Source organism: Ranitomeya variabilis, chromosome 7 (genome assembly GCF_051348905.1).
Source record: "Ranitomeya variabilis isolate aRanVar5 chromosome 7, aRanVar5.hap1, whole genome shotgun sequence".
Classification (NCBI taxonomy): Eukaryota; Metazoa; Chordata; class Amphibia; order Anura; family Dendrobatidae; genus Ranitomeya; species Ranitomeya variabilis.
In genome coordinates this window covers 175,490,760-175,510,252 of record NC_135238.1, presented here as the reverse complement: position 1 = coordinate 175,510,252, position 19,493 = coordinate 175,490,760, and the positions used below count along the sequence as shown (strand labels likewise).

The 19,493-nt window shown below is 42.7% G+C and overlaps 1 protein-coding gene across 28 annotated transcripts in view; it reads left to right on the top strand.

Moving 5' to 3' along the window:
- The window catches only part of LRRFIP1 (LRR binding FLII interacting protein 1), a 127,806-nt gene that overhangs the window by 52,229 nt on the left and 56,084 nt on the right, over positions 1-19,493 (top strand). For 16 of the 28 annotated variants that reach the window (XM_077272332.1, XM_077272329.1, XM_077272330.1 and 13 more), the window contains exons 2-5: positions 8,696-8,782; positions 15,259-15,276; positions 17,462-17,509; positions 18,779-18,823. In XM_077272332.1, the coding sequence (XP_077128447.1) occupies positions 8,696-8,782; positions 15,259-15,276; positions 17,462-17,509; positions 18,779-18,823 (198 nt within the window). Of the gene's footprint in view, positions 1-7,115; positions 7,182-8,695; positions 8,783-15,258; positions 15,277-17,461; positions 17,510-18,778; positions 18,824-19,493 lie in introns of those variants that run through there. The other 12 variants (XM_077272324.1, XM_077272321.1, XM_077272319.1 and 9 more) reach the window with 2 other exon arrangements.

Genomic DNA, 19,493 nt, shown 5'->3' with positions numbered 1-19,493 from the left:
CTTGCAGGTTTCTCCACGTTCCTTGTGATGTCTTGGACTTGGGATGGGATTTATTGCTTCTAAGGCTACTTTCACACTTCCGTCTTCTGGGCTCCGTCGTAATCTGTCATTATGGGCAAAAAACGGATCCTGCAAATGTGCCCGCAGGATGCATTTTTTGCCCATAGACTTGAATTAGCGACAGATCGCGACGGATGGGCACACGTCGCATCTGTCATGCGATGGATCCGTCGTGTTTTGGCTGACGCGACGCACAAAAAACCGTTCAATGTAACGTTTTTTTGTGCGACGTGTCCGCCAATTCCGACCACGCATGCGCGTCCGGAACTCCGCCCTCACCTCCCCGCTCATCACAATGGGCAGCGGATGCGTTGTAAAACTGCATCCGCTGCCCACGTTGTGCTAAATTTAGCACAACGTCCGTCGGTACGTTGGGCCAACGGTTTGCGACGGCCCGTACCAACGGAAGTGTGAAAGTAGCCTTAGCTAAAGCCAATGCTTGGTATGCCATGTGCAACTCTTGTTACTTGTGCGGACCCTTTCCTCCTTTGTATTTTTGGTGGAGAAGTGGACGCCACGTGGCCTGGCTACTGCTACTACTTATACAAGTCAAATCAATTGGAACTTTTGTATCTCCTCAGTTGTCTGACCTTTCTTTTTTTTTTTGTGAATATGATGGATGTCGCACAGCTGTGACCGTTTCCACCGAATCTATGAAATGTGCTCGTATCATGTTGGTCATAGCTTTCATGTGACATATTACCTGTGTGCCTCCTAAAGGGCTGCAGGGGCACATATTGGGGCATACCTACCAATAACACTGTACACCCTACCGGATGGAAACGCTCCATTGTTTGGTTAGGGACTTTCTAAAGTTTATTATATTGTTCCACTTTTTTTTTTTTTAGTGATGTTTACAGTTAAATATTGATGTAAACTTCGCCCATTAAGGGTATGATACAATTCTGAGGAATTCTACCATGGCGCAATGGTTCCTGCTTGTGGCAACAGGAAAGCCTCTCCATGAACTGTGCATTTTCCATCTTGGACTAGACCTTATAGGATGTTACTGTGAATAGCCGTAGCCTGTACATATGAGGAAAGTGGGTGCTGAGCCAGCAGTGTATGGTGCCCCTGTCAGTTTTGGTGAGAAGATGCAGTTGTCTGAATGTGTATCTGTTCGCCATCAGAGCGGACAGTACCAGTCTCTAGAAATTGGATTAATAGTGTTTGGATTATGTGTGAAAATAATCTCCAAATGTGTCTATCTAAACAAGATCTTGGCGTGATTTGGAGTTGTGTGTACAGCTCAGGGCCCAGCCTTTCTATTCTACCAAGGTAATATGTAAGATTAATCTCAAATCAGAAAATATAAGTTCTCAGTCACTGAGCTCAGACATCCAACTCTGGTTGAGATTGCACAAACAGTGGCAACAGGTAGCACTGGACCTGGGGAGGGTGAGTAATGATTGGTTTGATATTTTACACATTGCTAAAAAAACAAACAGGTGAAAGGGTACGACCCCCTTTAAATAATGTTTAAATAATGGTGTTAAAGAATCCCTCCCACCAAACTTTGTATTGCCTAAACCTGTGTAAATGTAGTGTAAGTGTGGTAATATACTCGGCTATCACCGTTTTCTCTGGTTTGCAATGCCGCTTTGGTCCTCTCCTACGTCACGTGCCGGCTCACACTGGGGTCTATGCGTAAGACGGAAGTCGCTTTACAATGTAAGTCTGTAGACTGTCAGAGCGAGGACTACAGTGTAAAAAAGCCTTTTTGGCTCACACACAGTTCCTGATGAATCAAAACTGTTGATTTGTATCTTTTTTTTCCCCGCTGGTATTGATGAGGTGGGGTGGACAAGTGACATGTGCCTCCGTGTGCTACGCCAGAAATATTACTCCAGTTAGGTACTGTAGTGAGATTTCTGGCGTATAGAAAACCACGGCCCGTCATGCGCTCATATTGATGGAGCTGGGAAAAACTGATGTGAAAATGCCGAGTATGTGCCCACAATCGGGAACTGCTGCAGCCAGATGTTACAGCATAGTGGATGAGATTCCAAGAAATCTCATGTCCACTCTGTGTGCACCGACGCCCGCGGAGACGAACATGCGGCACCTGAAAGTTGCACATTTTTGGCACCACTCCTATTTGCGTCCAAATTTTGTGACTTTTCAAAGCTTGTACTCCACTTTCTTGACATAAAGCTTTCATAATTCAGAGCCATACAGCTCAGTGTGAGCCGACAAGTCAAAATAGCTGCCATGTTACCCAGAAGATGAACGGAGTGGTGCTGGAAACTGGGGAAGAGGACGATCGGAGAGTTTTACCACACACTGTACTATATGTACATTTACACAGGTGTAGAAAACAGTTTGGTGGGAGTGCTTTTTAAGATGTATACTAGCCAGATTGTGGCTAACATAACCTTTTCTTCCTGGAGGTATATGGTAAAGTATACACTGACCTATACCTTCAGTTAAGTGCAGGAATGGAGTGGGCACCTAGCCTTACCCAGCTTTTGTGGAAAGTTACAGCTGGAAACTTTTGTTTTGTTGTTTTCTATATATGTCACCTCTCCGAGCCTACGATCCACACAGCCTTATGAAGAGGGAGTGGTTTTACATTGCTTATTAATTGTCATGCCTGCTGCCGCGCTACCCGCCGCTGCACTCGCCCTGCCCCCAATACTTACCGGTCCGGCGTCTCGGCGTTCTGCTTCTTGTGGGTCCCGGCGTCTCTCTCCTGCGCTATCAGGCTCACGTCCGGCGGCGAATCTGCGCATGCACCTTAGGCCGTGGCTACACGCTCTGCCGGCTCCTTAACTGGCAGCATCTGACCCGGAACAACTGCTGTTCCAGTCAGATGCTGCCATTGGCTATATCAGGCAGCCCTCCCCTAATGGAGGCGCCGGATTATTGTGTGTGCTTCTGTGCACGCTTGGTTTGGCCGTTTCTGTGGGTATCTTCAGAAATAGTGGGAAGTTCCCTTTTCCTGTTTGATCTCCAAGCAGTCCCTGTTCCGTCTTGGATTCCCTGCTCCTGTCCTGTCCTGGTGGTTCCTCATCTCCTGGTCCTTGTTCAGTTTTCCCTGTCCTTCCAGTCCTATACCCTGGTGCCTCAGCTTCTACCTCCTGAACTCCCTGTACCCTCTCAGCTCCTAGGTTCCGTTTCCCCTGTTTTCCAGCTACAGCTGGCCCGCAAGCTCCTACCTGTTTTGTTCTCTGCTTCTCTTTGAGCCGCCCCTCTTGGTACCAGCTGTCGCGGTATCCAACTCCCCTGGGCCTGCCCCTAACGATCCTTGTATAGGGGTCAGACTCACCTGGTCCGCTCACCTGCGGGAGCTTAGGTACCGCGACCCAGAGGGTCCACTCTTGGAAGCTCGCCTCTCCTAAGTGGCTCATTAATGCACCTATTATACACAACTTTTGAAGAAATACTTATAACTGAATAGTTGAAAAAAATTCTGATTGTTGGACAGAAGAGGAAAGCTGAAGGACTTGCAATATACAGTATGTACTACTACTATTTAAGGAATAGTCTTGCTTACATACAATATGATTACTGAAGAAATGAAGCTTATCCCTTCCCATTATGCTTACCGTTAGGGGTAGCCGGAGTTATTCCGAGGTTTCCTGTGTTAGTAAAATGTGTGTGTTAATTTAGTTGTCTTCCTTCCTATGGGTTGTTCTACGAATCATCAGGGGCGTCCCCCGGCGCATGTCTTCCTTCTCAATTTAACCTTTTAGAGAGATCTATTCTTAACTATAATATCTATTAAATAAATTTTGTTGTAAAAATGAGAAATCGCTGGTCAAATGTAACCAAATTAATTTTTTGGTTCCAAAATTGTGCTGATGTAAAGTTGACATGTGGGAAATGTTATTTATTAACTATTTTGTGCAATATGACTCTGATTTAAGGGCATGAAAATTAAAAGTTGGAAAATTGCGAAATTGTCAAAATTTAAACCAAATTTCCTTTTTTTTTTTTTTACAAAAAACGCTAGTCGTATCGAGGAAATTTTACTGCTATCATAAAGTACAATATGTCTTGAGAAAACAATCTCAGAATCAGTGGGATCCATTGAAACGTTCCAGAGTTATTACCTCATAAAATGACAGTGGTCAGAAGTGTAAAATTTGGCAGGCTCAGAAAGATGAAAACAGGCTGGGTCTTGAAGGGATTAAAATCAGTGAGTACATGATATGTTCTTTCCGGGGCCACCACTACACGATATGTGCTTTCTGGGGCCACCAATACAAGATATGTGCTTTCTGGGGCCACCACTACATGATATGTGCTTTCTGGGGCCACCAATACAAGATATGTGCTTTCTGGGGCCACCACTACACGATATGTGCTTTCTGGGGCCACCACTACACGATATGTGCTTTCCGGGGCCACCACTACAAGATATGTGCTTTCTGGGGCCACCACTACACGATATGTGCTTTCCGGGGCCACCACTACACGATATGTGCTTTCCGGGGCCACCACTACAAGATATGTGCTTTCTGGGGCCACCACTACACGATATGTGCTTTCTGGGGCCACCACTACACGATATGTGCTTTCTGGGGCCACCACTACATGATATGTGTTTTCCGGGGCCACCACTACATGATATGTGCTTTCCGGGGCCACCACTACACGATATGTGCTTTCTGGGGCCACCACTACACGATATGTGCTTTCTGGGGCCACCACTACACGATATGTGCTTTCTGGGGCCACCACTACACGATATGTGCTTTCCGGGGCCACCACTACAAGATATGTGCTTTCTGGGGCCACCACTACACGCTATGTGCTTTCCGGGGCCACCACTACACGCAGTACACAATTTTTGCTTTCCGGGGCCACCACTTCACAGGGGCTGTGAAGGGATGTGCAAAAACACAGCAAAAAACGCATGTATCAGTTTTTGCTAAAAAGGAAAGAAAAAGCCAGCTCACCGATGCTTCAAGGTGCACGGAACTCTGTCCTGATGAGACGTAAATGCATATAGGAAAAGAAAAACTTGATGTTCCAGCTCCTTTGGATAAAACTCTTCAAATGTATTCAGACACTTTAAAACATGACATGCTCCTAAACCGCACTATAGTACACACTGGGACAAAGAGCGACGCGTTTCGATCGCAAAAGCGATCTTAATAAAAGATACTATCCCCAGGACCCACACATATTTTATGGGTATCCAGAGCCGATCAATCACATGAAACATGCCACAGGGTATGTAAGGTCCTGAAGGAGGTGTTCATGAAAAATAGGCATAGAACCAAAATCACTAAATAAACATATAACAAAACACCATATAAGTGCAATTAAAATACAGACCACATATAATCACAAGCTTCTATTAATAATGAAACCATTTTATTGCATCTGTTTAGCCCATTTAAAAACCTGGTGCCCAAATTATAAATCCAATAGGCTTCACGAGTCAGTAAGCAGCGTCTAATAGCGCCAGTCTGCAAGGGTTTATTAACCCGTTCCAATCCGCATACCTGAGAGGAGACAATACTACGTGAGTGTTGATATATAAAGTGTTTGGCTACTGAGGAAACGTTGTGACTAGTATTGGCGCTCGCAGCATAGCTTATATCATTTAAATGTTCAGCGATGCGAGTTTTTAATTTTCTCGATGTGCATCCCACATATGCTTTATTGCCTGCAGTGCTATCAATATTATAGATGACATGATTTTGTATAGTAAATCCTTTTATGTTAAATTTCTGAGTATTATCATAGTTACTGAAAACTTTAGTATTAGTGATTTACATACAGGTCTTACAGTTTGTAGTACCGCATTTATAACTAATGTCAAGCCATGTGCCCCGAGAAGTTTTTGATAGGAACATGCTAGGCAGAGTATGGTAGACGTTCACACCTTCACATGGCAGCAATGAGCCATCTACAGGACTGCAACCTACACACAGAAAATGGAAGTATTTGCACCTCTCTGTATTTTAGATACTGTTTGGTTTTTGGGTACAAATACTGATGCAAAATATTATCACGTGAAAGTGGTTTTCACAAGGCGATGGGTGCCCCAGGCTCATTCATGTGGGAAACAAAGGCTATCCCGTCTGGTGTGATTACACAGAATAGCTACTGTAGCTCAAATTGCTGAAAACGTTCATGCTGGTGTGATGCACCGTCCGACAGTGCACCGTCTACCAGAAATCTAAGTGATACATTGCTGGATTCAGGGTCTCTTTTCCTACAGATGAGGTAGCAAAAACTGGGTGACAGATTCTCTTTAACTTTGCATTTAGGAATCAAATGCACTATATTTAAAAAATAAATAAAATCCGAGAGTTATCAAGTATGTGCCGTATGTCAGGTTTAGTCTGCTGTCTTTGTGGTAGAACGATACTTGGTTCACAGACATCTGCAATAATCCAAAAAGCATCCACAGATCAGTATAATAATAATAATAATGGGTATGGCACTGGGAATCCATGATTGTAACCGTTACCTTACTGGTCCAATTTCCACCACAATATTCATATATATACTTCTCATTCATAAAGATGTCGTTGCATGAATGTAAAAAAATAACTTTCACGTATAATGTGGAAAACTCTTTAGGATGTAATACTGATAACAAAGCAAAGCAAACAGCGCCATAAATTCCTCGAGTGACGTGAGAAGCCGGGGCCTCGCTGTACGTGTCTATAATTGTGTGTTATGTCTCTGCTATTCTCTGTTCGATCATCGGGACAGATTCTTGATAAACTTTGCTGTGAAATATAACAGATTTGTTACCAGATTTCCCATTACAACCTGTATAGATTACTAATTGAATGTCTTGAGCCTGATGAGACTTGTGTGCTTACTCGGAAAATCCATGTCACAATGGCTAACTTTTTTTTATGAAAATAAAACTCACAATGCTCAGTACAAGCTTCAGTCGGTAGACTGGAGACAAACTGACTTTTTATAGCTCTAATGATAGATTTTAACTACTAAGCGGTAGCTCCCAATCTCATACCACTGTATTGCTTTGGACTGTAGCTACATAGATAAAATCAGTAAGACCTACATAAAGTTGCAGTGCAGCCCAGGTCTGGGCACAGACTAGATACGCTTGGACTCTTCTGTCTTTAGCTGGACTCATGAACTGGTCAATATCAGGATTGAATATCTATTCTGACGTGTATTTCAAAGTAAGTACATCATCCTCATCAGGTCTAAGGGATTGATTTGGAAATGTATGCCGTTTTTAATGTGAAATCTGAAGACAGATCTGATTTAAAGGGAACCTGTCACCCCCAAAATCGAAGGTGAGCGAAGCCCACCGGCATCAGGGACTAGAGTCTCCGCAAAAAGAAATTGCCATGCTTCGGTCTGGAGAGACGCGCCGCATGTTCATCTCCTCGGGTGATCTGCAGGCGTCTGTGGGCATGGGACTTCGTGAAATCTCTTCCACTATGCTGTAACATCTGGCCGCTGCGGGTTCTACGCTGCACAAGTACGCAGTGTCCAACCCGCAGTATTTACTAATCGTGGGCACTTACCCTGTCAGTGTGTTTATAAAAAAGAAAAAAGAAAAAAAAATAGTGGTCTCACACAGGCAGGGCGCAGGCCAATGTTGTTCAGGTTACTGTTTTTTCTGTGTGAAATAAATTGCGGCGTGCTCTATTCACTTCTGTATTTCTCAGATGAGACTGGCATATTCAAGTCTATAGGTGTGGAAAGAAATGTAAGCCAGGAGGCAAACAGTATAGCATCCAGTTTTATATGGGTGCATTAAAGGAACAATGACTGTTCAAACCAAATACAGGCGCTCGGTGCACCATGATGTAGACAAACATTTATATACACCTTCCCACCTGCTTGGTTTCCATCCTTCTCCACCCTTCTCTGGATCTATGAAGCCAGAGCTGTCAATCGAAGACAAGGGGTGGGGAGATAGAAGGAAACCAAACAGGTGGAAGGTGCATTTCAGGAAACTATATATAATCTTGTAAATTTTATTAACCGCTGATGTGTAAAATGAAATAACAATACAGATAAAATATCGTGTGTGTTTTGTGGATGAAAATCAGACATTTTTTTTTATATCTGAGCAATCCGAGTCCTTTTTCAAGTTCTAAGTGTTTTGTTATTGTTTTGTTGGAGGATTAATTCCAAAATTGTATTCACACATGCCATTTTGCAATTTGGTACCAGTTTTGCTACTTTTTTTTTTTAAGACTGTAATTATGTTTTATACTAAATGTCAGTTGTAGCTAATAAAAAAAGAAAAGGCATAAAAATGGCAAATATGAATAAAACTTATGGCATCTGGACTATATCATTCTTGTGAAATACAGAAGCCGTCCCAGTATAAAGTTGGCCTTCTCACAAGATATCAGCTGATTACCTCTAAACACAAGCCGTGATATTTCTTATAGCTTATGATAGATTTTGTAGGTAATATTCTCTCTTTATCTTGATTTAGACATTATAGTGTTTTGTGCTTGTTATATCTCCCTTATGTACAGTAATGACACACTGTCTATATAATAACTGCCGGACACGAAAACCAATTCTAGGAGAATCAGAATGGACAGACTACTGTTATGTATCTTTTTGTGTTTCACGTAAAAATGATTTACCGTATAATCTTCCATGGAAACTGAATGAAAGCTATTGTGAAGGAAATGTATTAAGTTTTCTTATGTTCCCGATTTGACAGGCAGAGGCACGGTTGGCGGCCAAGCGAGCGGCGCGAGCTGAAGCCCGAGAGATTCGTATGAAGGAATTGGAGAGGCAGCAGAAAGAGGTAACGATATATCAGATTATAAATCCATGATGGGGCTGTAGGCAATAAGGATTATAAGTAACTGCAAAGTAAACCGACTGTATTCTACTGTAATGTTATGGAATAGTGTATGCTGTCAGTCTTCAAAGATACCATAATGACGCCATGAACATTGCTATTCACGTAATGAAAGGTTCCATGCTAGCTGCAGACATTACTGTCTTGTATGTACATTTGAGTATATATTTTGTCCATATCGGTGGTCCATTGCAAAGTTCCCGATGTTGTGCATTGTCAGTTCAGATTATTCTGAAATTAGGCTAAATATGTTATTGATAATGATATAGTGGCATACCCAGACAAAAAGTACATTATTATATGTCCAACTGCATGTAATAAGTTTGGGTGGAGCAGCTAACTATGGGGCAGCTGCAATGTTGGATTTGAGCACAGCCAATAAATATCCCGGGCTGCGTAAGATAATACGTTGTCAGTTGTCATGTTGTTGGTTCATCCTCCTCCTACTTCTCGGCCAACTTAAGTGTACATGTTTTGAGGAAGCCACTGCAAATAGTGGTGGGCAGGACTCTCATTTGGCCGTTAGAGATCTCCTATTCGAGGAGATGTCACACATTGTCCTTCATTGCTCAAGAAGTTTGCAATGATTTCTGTGGCTCATAGAATTCCAAATATGGTAGTTTATTCCTCATTGATCATAATGTCTCCCTCTATAGTTGTCACCCTCTAGCTGCCCATGGTCATAGTATTCAATCCCAACCATGGGAACCTGCAGCGTTTATGATTCACCAACCATCCAAAGGCTTTGTCTGGAAATGTCGACGGGACCACTTAGGCCCACTTCCCATTGATCCCGTTGTTACATCTCGCCATTGTGAGAACATATCCCATGATTTCTTATTGGATCAGTTTTGCCATGAAATTAATTTGTAACATCTCTCTGTCCATCTGTCTTTCTCACTTTCTTTCTCTCTCTCTATCTCTTTCTCTGTTTCTGTCTCTCGGCCATGTTTTTATGCCATTTCCCATGCACTAAGAGTCTTTAATGTCTAGGACTGTCTGGACGTCTTCTTATTATTACAGCAGTGTTAAAATCCTCTTGAACTTTCTAAGTGTCATGCTTCTCTAGATATTTCAGTGCTTCTTCCTGAAGTTGATGGCAAATACTGGAATGTATCTGCTTTATGCTCACCTGTCTCTTCTGAAGTAGTCCTCTACCTCTATACAGCCTACCAGAAACACTTAAGAAAAAGGGCAAGGGAGAAGGTTTTTAAGTGACACAAAGTATAAAATAAAATGTGGTGACTGGTATAAATCAACAAGAAATTCTTTCAGGTGCTTAATACTGAAGTGAGGGCACTGTGTAAAAAACCATAATGTATGTAATCTGCAGTGCACATCGTTCTCAGCTACTGGACCTGAGACTTAAGACAAATCCATATGGCAGATCAAAAGATGGCATTGGCAGACGCCAAGTTCCTTGACTGGTTAATCAATTCTAGTAAAACATTACTCTATATTTAGTTTTATACAATGTAGATCCCAATGCTATCCAAAAATAATTGGCACTTGCACACTCTGGGTGTGCACTGCAGGTAATTATAGGCACCCAAGTCGTAATATCCTATTCATGGATCATCAGTGCAACTTTACAGCTAAGTTGTGGAATAAGGCGGTAAAAGGAAAGAAAGAAAAGTTTTACATTGTTTCTATTACGCCCTACTAAGAGTAACGATAGCAGGCAATTTCAGTGGATCTTCTTTACAGATACAAAAGTAGCAACGTTTTGCCGAATGCTCATAAATGTGTTAAAAGGAATCTGGCCACAGCTTTTTGCTAAGCAATCAGAGGACAGTATAAGGAGGGCAGCAGAGTTAAGGATGGACTGGAGAGGTGCAAGGGTGTTAGCAGGGAGGCCACAGAAAAGGATGTTGCAGTAGTCGAGGCGGGAGATGAGGGCATGCACAAGCATTTTAGTAGATTGATGACTGAGGAAAGGACGGATTCTGGAGATATTTTTGAGCTGGAGGCGACAGGAGGTGGAAAAAGCTTGGATGTGCGGTGTGAAGGACAGCGCAGAGTTAAGGGTTACTCCGAGGCAGCGGACTTCCGGTATGGGGCAAAGCATGATGTCTTTAATTGCGATAGATAGGTCAGGTAAGGAAGATCTATGAGATGGAGGAAAAATGATGAGTTCAGATTTGTCCACATTGAGTTTGAGGAAGCGAGAGGAGAAGAAGGAGGATATGGCTGATAGACACTCTGGGAGTCTGGGCCAGAGAGGTAGATCAGAGTGTCATCAGCATATAGATGGTACTGGAATCCATGGGACTTTGAGTTGTCCCAGGCCAAGTGTATAGATTTAGAAGAGTAAGGGTCCTAGAACAGAGCCTTGGGGGACTCCAGCAGAGAGAGGGTGGGATGAGGAGGTAGTGTGGGAGACGCTGAATGTGCGGTTGGAAAGGTATGAGGAGATCCAGGATATTGTGAGGTCTTTGATGCCAAAGGAGGAGAGGATCTGTAGTAGGAGGCAGTGGTTGACTGTGTCGAAAGCAGAGGACAGGTCTAGGAGGAGGAGTATTGTCCGTTAGCTTTGGCTGTAAGTAGGTTATTGTAATTGTGCTCAAGGCTGTCTCAGTTGAGAGATGGGAACAGAAACCAGATTGTAGATTGTCAAAGAGCAAGTTAGATGACAGGTGGGAGGAAATTTCAGCGTGGACATGCTGCTCCAGGAGTTTGGAAGCGAATGGGAGAAGCGATATTGGGCAATAGCTGGACATAGCAGATGGATCGAGGGTTGGCTTTTTAAGGATAGACGTGATTGTGGCATGTTTGAAAACAGAAGGGAAGGTGCCAGAAGTTAGTGATCGGTTGAAGAGGTGGGTTAGGGATGGGATAAGAGTGGCGGTGAGGTTGGGGAGGAGATGGGATGGGGTCGAGCACACAAGTGGTGAGGTGCGATTTAGAGAGGAGACAATTAAGCTCCCCTTCAGTGATGTTGGATAGGGAGGTTATGGGGTTTGGGCATTGGTCTGGTATACAAAGGGGTTGTGGTGGTTGAACAATGAAGACTTGCCTTGTTTGGTCGATCTTATTTTTAAAGTGTGTGGCAAAGTCCTCAGCAGAGATGAGGGAGATTGGAGGGGACAGAGTTAAAAGTTTTGAATAAATGTTTGGGGTTGTAGATAGGGGATAGGGAAGATATGAGGGTTGTGAAGTGTGCCTGGCAAAGGTGAGAGCAGATTTGAAAGCGAGTGTTGCCTATTAGAATGCAGTGAAGTCGTCTTGCGAATTTGTTTTCTGCTAATGCCGCTCTGCAACCCCGGACATTTGCCGGAGCTTTTAGTGATGTTATTGTGCCAGGGTTGTCTGTTGATACGTCGCAGTCTGCCATGAACGAGAAGGGCGACCACGTCAATAGCTGATGCGAGAGTGGCATTGTAGAAAGCAGTAGCACTGCCTGTGTCGTGGAGTGAGGATATGGATGCCAGTGGTAGAAGAAAGTCTGAGAGCATGTGGGTGTCTAGGTGTGCAAGGTTTCTGCAGGGGTGTGCATGTTGCTGGACATGGGTGACAGGTGAGGAGGACAGGGATGAGAAAGTGAGTAGATGGTGGTTGGATAGAGGGAGAGGGGAGGTGGTGAAATTAGAGATCAGAGACGGATGAAGACCAAGTCTAATGTATGTCCGTCCGTGTGGGTGACTGAGGAGGACCACTGAGCAAGTCCAAAAGATGAAGTAAGGGACAGGAGTTTGGAGGCTGTTGACTGAAGGGTATCAGTGGGGATGTTAAAGTCACCCATGATGATAGTGGGAATGTCAGTGGAAAGAAAGTGAAGAAGCCAGGTAGAGAATTGGTCAATGAAGGCAGTGGTCGGGCCTAGGGGTCGGTATATGACGGCCACTTGGAGGTTGGAGGGAGAGTAGATGCGGACAGAGTGGACTTCAAAAGAGGGGAGGATAAGGGAGTGTAGAGGTGGGATTGGGTTAAAGGTGCAGTTAGAAGAAAGGAGAAGACCCACTCCTCCACCATGTCTGTTGCCGGCGCTAGGGGTGTGGGTGAAATGGAGGCCGCCGTAACACAGCGCAGCAGGGGAGGTGGTGTCAGAGGGTGTTAGCCATGTTTCTGTAAGGCTCAGAAAGGCAAGCTTGTGAGAGAAAGAGGTCAATAATCACATGAAGCTTATTGCAGATTGAGCGGCATTCCAGAGTGCTCCAGAGAGAGGGAGCAGGGGGGTGGGCGTCAAGGGCACTGGTTTTATGTTGGAAAGATTGCGGTAGTTCATATTAGATAGGGAGCGGTCGGAGGGGGTAGTAATGGGAGGTATGAGCTGTGGGGTCCAGGATTGGGAGATATGACGCCAGCAGTGAGGAGAAGCAGAGAAAGGGAGAGCAGGTGGGAGAAGGAGAGTGGGCAGCTTGTTTTATGTTTTATTAGGACATTTGAGGTTGAGGAGCAGGTCAGCAGAGGAGGTCAGGTGGGGAGGAAAGCGGGAAGGGGAGATGATTCTTTGGTTAGAGGGTGCTGGGGTTTGGCGATAGCGAAGGAGAGTGAGGATTAGTGGAACAAACACTGTAAGGGCATATGTAAACATAGTGAAGGTGTAAGATGGGTTAACAGAAAAGCTAGTTCCAAGTAATAAGAAGTTCTTGCTCAGCAGACATACCCAAAAGAAACAGACACATAGAGTGGGGTCCTGACTCCTGCCTTGACTATCTGCCGTTGAAATAACTGCAGTGTCACAATACTTTAGCTGCAGTGATACTTTTGCTGCAGGGAGACGCGTGCAAGACCCCACACGCACGCACCCCTTAGGATGCTACTAAATTTATAGGACTAAGTAGAGGATCATTATGCCCTGTGGCTGAATTGTCTGGATCTAGTGCAGATGTTTGACAGAGGTTTGTGTCAGGAGCTTTTTTTCAGCATTTACTTCACATTGAGGTCATTAATGGGATGTGAGCTCGGCCTCCTCAGACAGGAGTTGTGATTCTTCATCTGACAACCCCTCCCATTCAGACCAGCTTCAGTCATTAGCCAAATCCCTGTGTACACATCTAGACGGATGACTCTGCCCATACTTCTGTGTTTACGCCTGCTTTAGGCTATGTTCACATATTTTTGCTGCATTTTTTTTTTTTTTGCTAAGGCAAAACCTGCTTTCTTGACAGTAAGGAAAAAGCAGGTTTTGCTTAGTTTTTCTTGATTTTTTTGTTGTGTTTTTGTCAGGGTACATTTGTTATGCATGCTGGTAAAGTAGAATCAGATTTTCTTTATGCACTGAACTCTGTCAGCTTGCACAAACGACAAATGTACCCTAACAAAAGCGCACCAAAAAAACACAAGAAAAACACTAAGCAAACCCTGCTATTTTGAAACCAGTTTCTTGCTGCCAAGAGAGCAGGTTGTGCCTTAGGAAAATCACACAGCAAAAATGCACGTATCAGACTTTACTTGTGTTTTTGGTGCCAAAACCTGATGAAGTAGAATCACATTTTTTTATGCACTGAACTTTATTAAGTTTTGGCACCAAAAACGCATTAAAGCCTGATACCTGCGTTTTTGCAGTGTTTTTTGCACCACTTGTGAAAATGCTGAAAAAGCGCTGAAAAAAGTGACATGCTGCATTTGGCAAAAAAACAAGATATTGCACAAATTACTCAGGACAAAAAAAGCAAGCTGTGTGCATGATATTTCTGAAATCCCTTTGACTTTGCTGGTACTGTAAAACGCATTTGAAAATTTGCACAAAAAAATGCATAAAGAAATGCTGAAAAAAACGGAATGTGTGAACATAGCCTTAAGGTGAAGAACCTTTATCACCAGCTCATAAACAGGAATGCTGCTAGGTAATTTATTATTTTGAGTGGATGCATCGTAAATAAGTTTACTGGAAATGGACTATTTGGCAGAGTCACCAATCCTGTTCGTACGTCCCAAACTTTGGTTACTTGTAGCGGGAGTTTTCACTCTGCCTCTTCTTAAGTCACACACATGGTGGAGTATTCTAGGTCGGTCACGTGCCAGCCTGACCTAAACTGTCCTCTAGATGCTGCCAATCCTAAGTGTGTGAGGCTTAGGCTGCTCACCTCGTCCTGCCTTTGGCTTATGTGTATAAATGTCTCGGCTTCTCTGTATGGGGGGTCCCCGCACTTGCCAGTGTTCGAGGAGCAGCTTTACTGTAAAGATGTCACCTATAATACAGTTTTAACTCCAGGAAATCGGTTTATATAAGATTGTGACTTTATAGGACACTGAGAGATCTCGTTATCTTCGCTGTTGGTGTAAGGTGTAAGCTCATCTCGTGTAAGACATAGGAAATGCTGTGACGTTCTGCGAGTGATCAGCTAAACCCTAATGTAATGGTGCGGTATTATCGCCACAGGAGCCTCTTCTCTTCTCGCGGCTCTGTCCTGTTGTGTCTGCTTACTATGCCTCTTCTCTTTTCTGATGGTCGCTTTCTCTTTATTTTTGTACAGATTTACCAGGTTCAGAAGGTAATGTTGTTGTGTACAATTCCCTGCATGTTTTTTTGTTTTGGTTTTTCATCACTAATCTGTATATCAAACTCTATTTGTTTCTATTTATTTTTTATTTGTTTCTATTTATTTTTATTTGTTTTACCTATTTGGTTTTGGATCTTTGTAACCACACTGGGCAATTTTTGAAAAGTATGAAATTGTCTTATTATTGGACCTATATGGCCACCTATATTACAGCTGCAATGCCTGTATGCAGTAATTCTAATACGTCACCATGGTTTTTGTGGTGACCTGGGTTTGCTTCAGTAAAATGTTCAAGGGGTACGAGAATGTGTCTGAGTTATTTCGTACCCCAAACTATATGAGCATGTAGCTCTTTTATAGACAAGTCCAACAAAATCTTTACATGACGAGTCTTTTCCTCCATTACTGAGAAATCGGCTTTAGAATTGATATACAAATGAGGCTGAAGAGTTATTTGTAGATCTGAAGCCTTTGTCACACCAGCTCTATTCCTCGCCCCAGCTTCGTTTCCTCCTGCCTGAAGTCAGTAGCATACAGACTGTCGGTCAAGTAGGAAGAGGCAGTGTTAGGCGGGGAATAGAGCTGTAGTGACAGAGGCTTAAGATCTACCATAGTCCTTCCTCCTCATTTGCATATCCGTTCAAACTCTGATTTTCAGCAATGGAGGAACGGACTGTCCATGTAAAGGTATTGCTGGACTTGTCTTTGAAAGAGCTACAGGCACAAATACGGTAAATACTTTGGGTGGTGAAATCCTGCTGACAGATTCCCTGTAACTTGTCTCCGTCACGTTCTTTGTCTTTTCCTAGAAACATTCTCTCATCATAGATGCAATACTTGGTGTGCAACCCATGATTCCATAATATGGACCTGGTGTACTTTCTTGTAGTTGCCTTTTAAACTCCCAGAAGGTGAATCTATGCTTTAAATGGTTATCTGGGATTTTGCTCATTTTTTTTTTATATGGGGCTAAGGACCTACATTTAAGGTAGGTAGTTGCTAACTACCTGCCTGTTCTACCCCGCAGTGACCTCTGCCTGCTCAGAGCTGTCATGGACTGCTCCTTCCTGCGATTCTCCTGCTTCTGGTGATGTCACATCGACAGTGACTTCATCTCTTCTACTCTACGCTGTTGATGGGGCGTCAATGCTGAAATCCTGCTGTGTGACAGCTGTCTCCCTGCTGCTTAACTGCGGGGAGCTGGCTGTAAATCCGCATAATGTCAACAGTGACACCCCGTCAACAGCGGAAAGAGGAAGAACTGCTCTGATGATGTGACGTCAAATGACACAGCAGAATCGCCAGCAGGAGCGGTCTGTGACCTCTCTGAAACAGCAGACTTCGCACTGGCAGAATAAGCAGATAGTTAGCAACTACCTGCCTGTAAGATCTTAGCCCATTAGCAAAAATATATATATATATGCAAAGTCCCAGATGGCCCCTTTAATGGATGAACCCAGGCTGTTACAGTTTAGTATTTTTATAATGGTGTGATCGCCCCAAGGATTACACAACTGAGATTTGACATTGAGCCGTCCCTGTACCGGTTCTGCGGCAGGTCTGTAGGTGGCCTCTCCCTGCTATGCAGTAAATAGACTGAGTCATCTATATAACCACTGCTTTTATAGCACGTTAAGATATGAGCAGATTTCATTGTTTCAAAGGGTGTATGTAATAAGGTGCAATTGTTTTACAGAAATATTTATTCCAAAGACTTAGACGGATTGTCCAATACTCCTTTTTTTTTTTTTTTTTTTTTGAATTGACCCCTTGTGATCCTAGAATTTGCAAAGAAAACCAAAACCATATTTTAATCTATTGAAAGTGTTGGTTAATTTTTTACAATCAGAGCAAATAATATGAACTTTATTGAGGGCGTGGGCGCAGTATTCCTTCATTCTAAACATTCTATGGGAATAATAAGCTATGTCTATGGGAATAATAAACTTATGCACATTTTCTGCGGACTCATCATATGCCAAAAGTGTACAAGCTGGATACACTGCTGCTAATGGCAGACAGATGCAGATGTATAATGGCTGTGTATGTACAGAAGACATCCGGACCTGAAACTGCTGACAACTTGCTCAACTGTGTACTAACAGTATCTGTGACTCTGACATGCTCATTTCTGCTGTGTCCTTGTCCTTCTGATCTTTTTTTCTTCTTCCTTCAGAAATATTATGGTTTGGACACCAAGTGGGGTGACATTGAGCAGTGGATGGTAGGAGTTTCCCAGTGTAGTCCTCCTTTTTCTAATTCATGTCATTCTTGTCTCGTGTGTGACGCCGACGGCCCATGTCTTGTTCGCTTATGTCATGTTTTATGTTTTAATTTAAAGAAAAACTATCACCCTTAGGCTATGTTCACACGTTGCGTTTTCTTCATGCGTTATTTTATGCAAATTTTCAGCTGTCTTTTACAGTACCAGCAAAGTGTATGAGGTTTCAGAACTTTCATGCACACAGCTCGTTTTTTTTGTCCTCCGTATTTTGTGCAATACCTTGTTTTTTTTGCAGAATGTCACTTCTTTCAGTGCCTTTTTCAGCGCTTTTCACCCATTCAAAGCAATGGGTACTGCAAAAAATGCTGATAAAATGCTACAAAACCGCAGGTATTTGTTTTTGGTGCCAAAACCTGATGAAGTAGAATCAGATTCCTTTTTTTATGCAATAAACTTCATCAACAAGCACAAGAGACAATTGTACCTTGACAAAAAAGCAGCAAAAAAAACCGTCAAAAACTAAGCAGACTGCTTTTTTTTTAAGCAAGTTTCTTACTGCTAAAAGAGCAGATTTTGCCTGTGGAAATAAATACATCAAAAACGGAACGTGTGAACATAGCCTTACAAGGAAGAGAGAGAAATTATCAATCCAGATTTGATACTATAGTTATACTCAATAGCAACTCAATACTGTGCTAGACAGTACAACTCTATTTCTTTTTATACTTTTAAGCCAACATAAGGAACAAGGCTGTACTGTTTCTTAGATCTGGGCTGCCTACCTCCTCCTACACAGTGATTACATAGCAGCCAATATTATACTGTAGCTCATCATATCCTTAGTGTTATAGATATATTGTTTTTTTTAACTTGTTTTTACACGCTATGATTATGTAGCCCTCTTACGTGCACATATATTTGTAAGCATGTTAAATAATAAGTGAATGGAAGGAAAAAATAAGCTACTGTAGCCTCGGTGGGGTGAATGGGTAAAATGGACATATTAAACATCTGTCCGCTTTCCCAACACAAGGCAAAGAGACCACGAAGAGTGTGAAGGATCCTTCTACTTCAGAGTTTGTGTGTGACCGTTTTTAGAAGGGTGTCTCTATGGGTTTCTCCTTAAGGCACTTTTCTCTTTATTTTACCATCTCGTGCATGGTTTCCTCTGTGCCTTTCCTGCACCCTCTTTATATTTTAATGTCTCGCTTTCGCTCCTTGATCTCAGCAGCTTTGTGTTATTCCCTTTTTCCCTAAATGCATTTCCAGGAAGACAGTGAGCGGTACTCGCACCGACCACGGAGAAATCTCCAGGTCAGTAACTCATCCAGTGCGATGTAAGGACAGCTTCCAGATCACTCTGATGATTAATGGGATAATTGAGTGTAAATGCTGTATGTTGTGCAGTGTCTAATAAATACTACCGACCATTCACCCCATGAAAACAATTGTGGCAGGTGTCATTTATTGACTAACCCTATGGACGTCTTACAAGGGTTTAGCAAACCTTTTTAAAACCAATGATCATTAAATAATCTAACAGTAAAAAAAAAAAAAAATGCCTTAAGTTAAACCTAGTTTTGTCTTGTCTTAAAAGTACACCATTTAAGGTCAAGAAATGGTTCCTAAATATTGTGAAGCTTCTGTATTATATGTGGGCCTGATTCTGATGACCTGGTTTGTTCACGTACGCAAAACAAAATTTTACTACAGTTTCCCCGAAAATAAGACCATGCTTATATTAATTTTTGCTCCAAAAGATGGGCTAGGACTTATTTTCATGGTTGCCCTATTTTTCCATGAACCGTAATCTACATTTATTAATATCAGTACGGTATATTTCTTCATCAGTTTATCAGTTTACATATGGTACTGTACCGTAGTGAATGGTGGATAGACCCTTCGCCAAGAAAAGCATCCCCCCCCCCCCAAAAAAAAAAAAAAAAAAAAAAGAAGAATCTCACCCAGAAGACCCCATGAAACC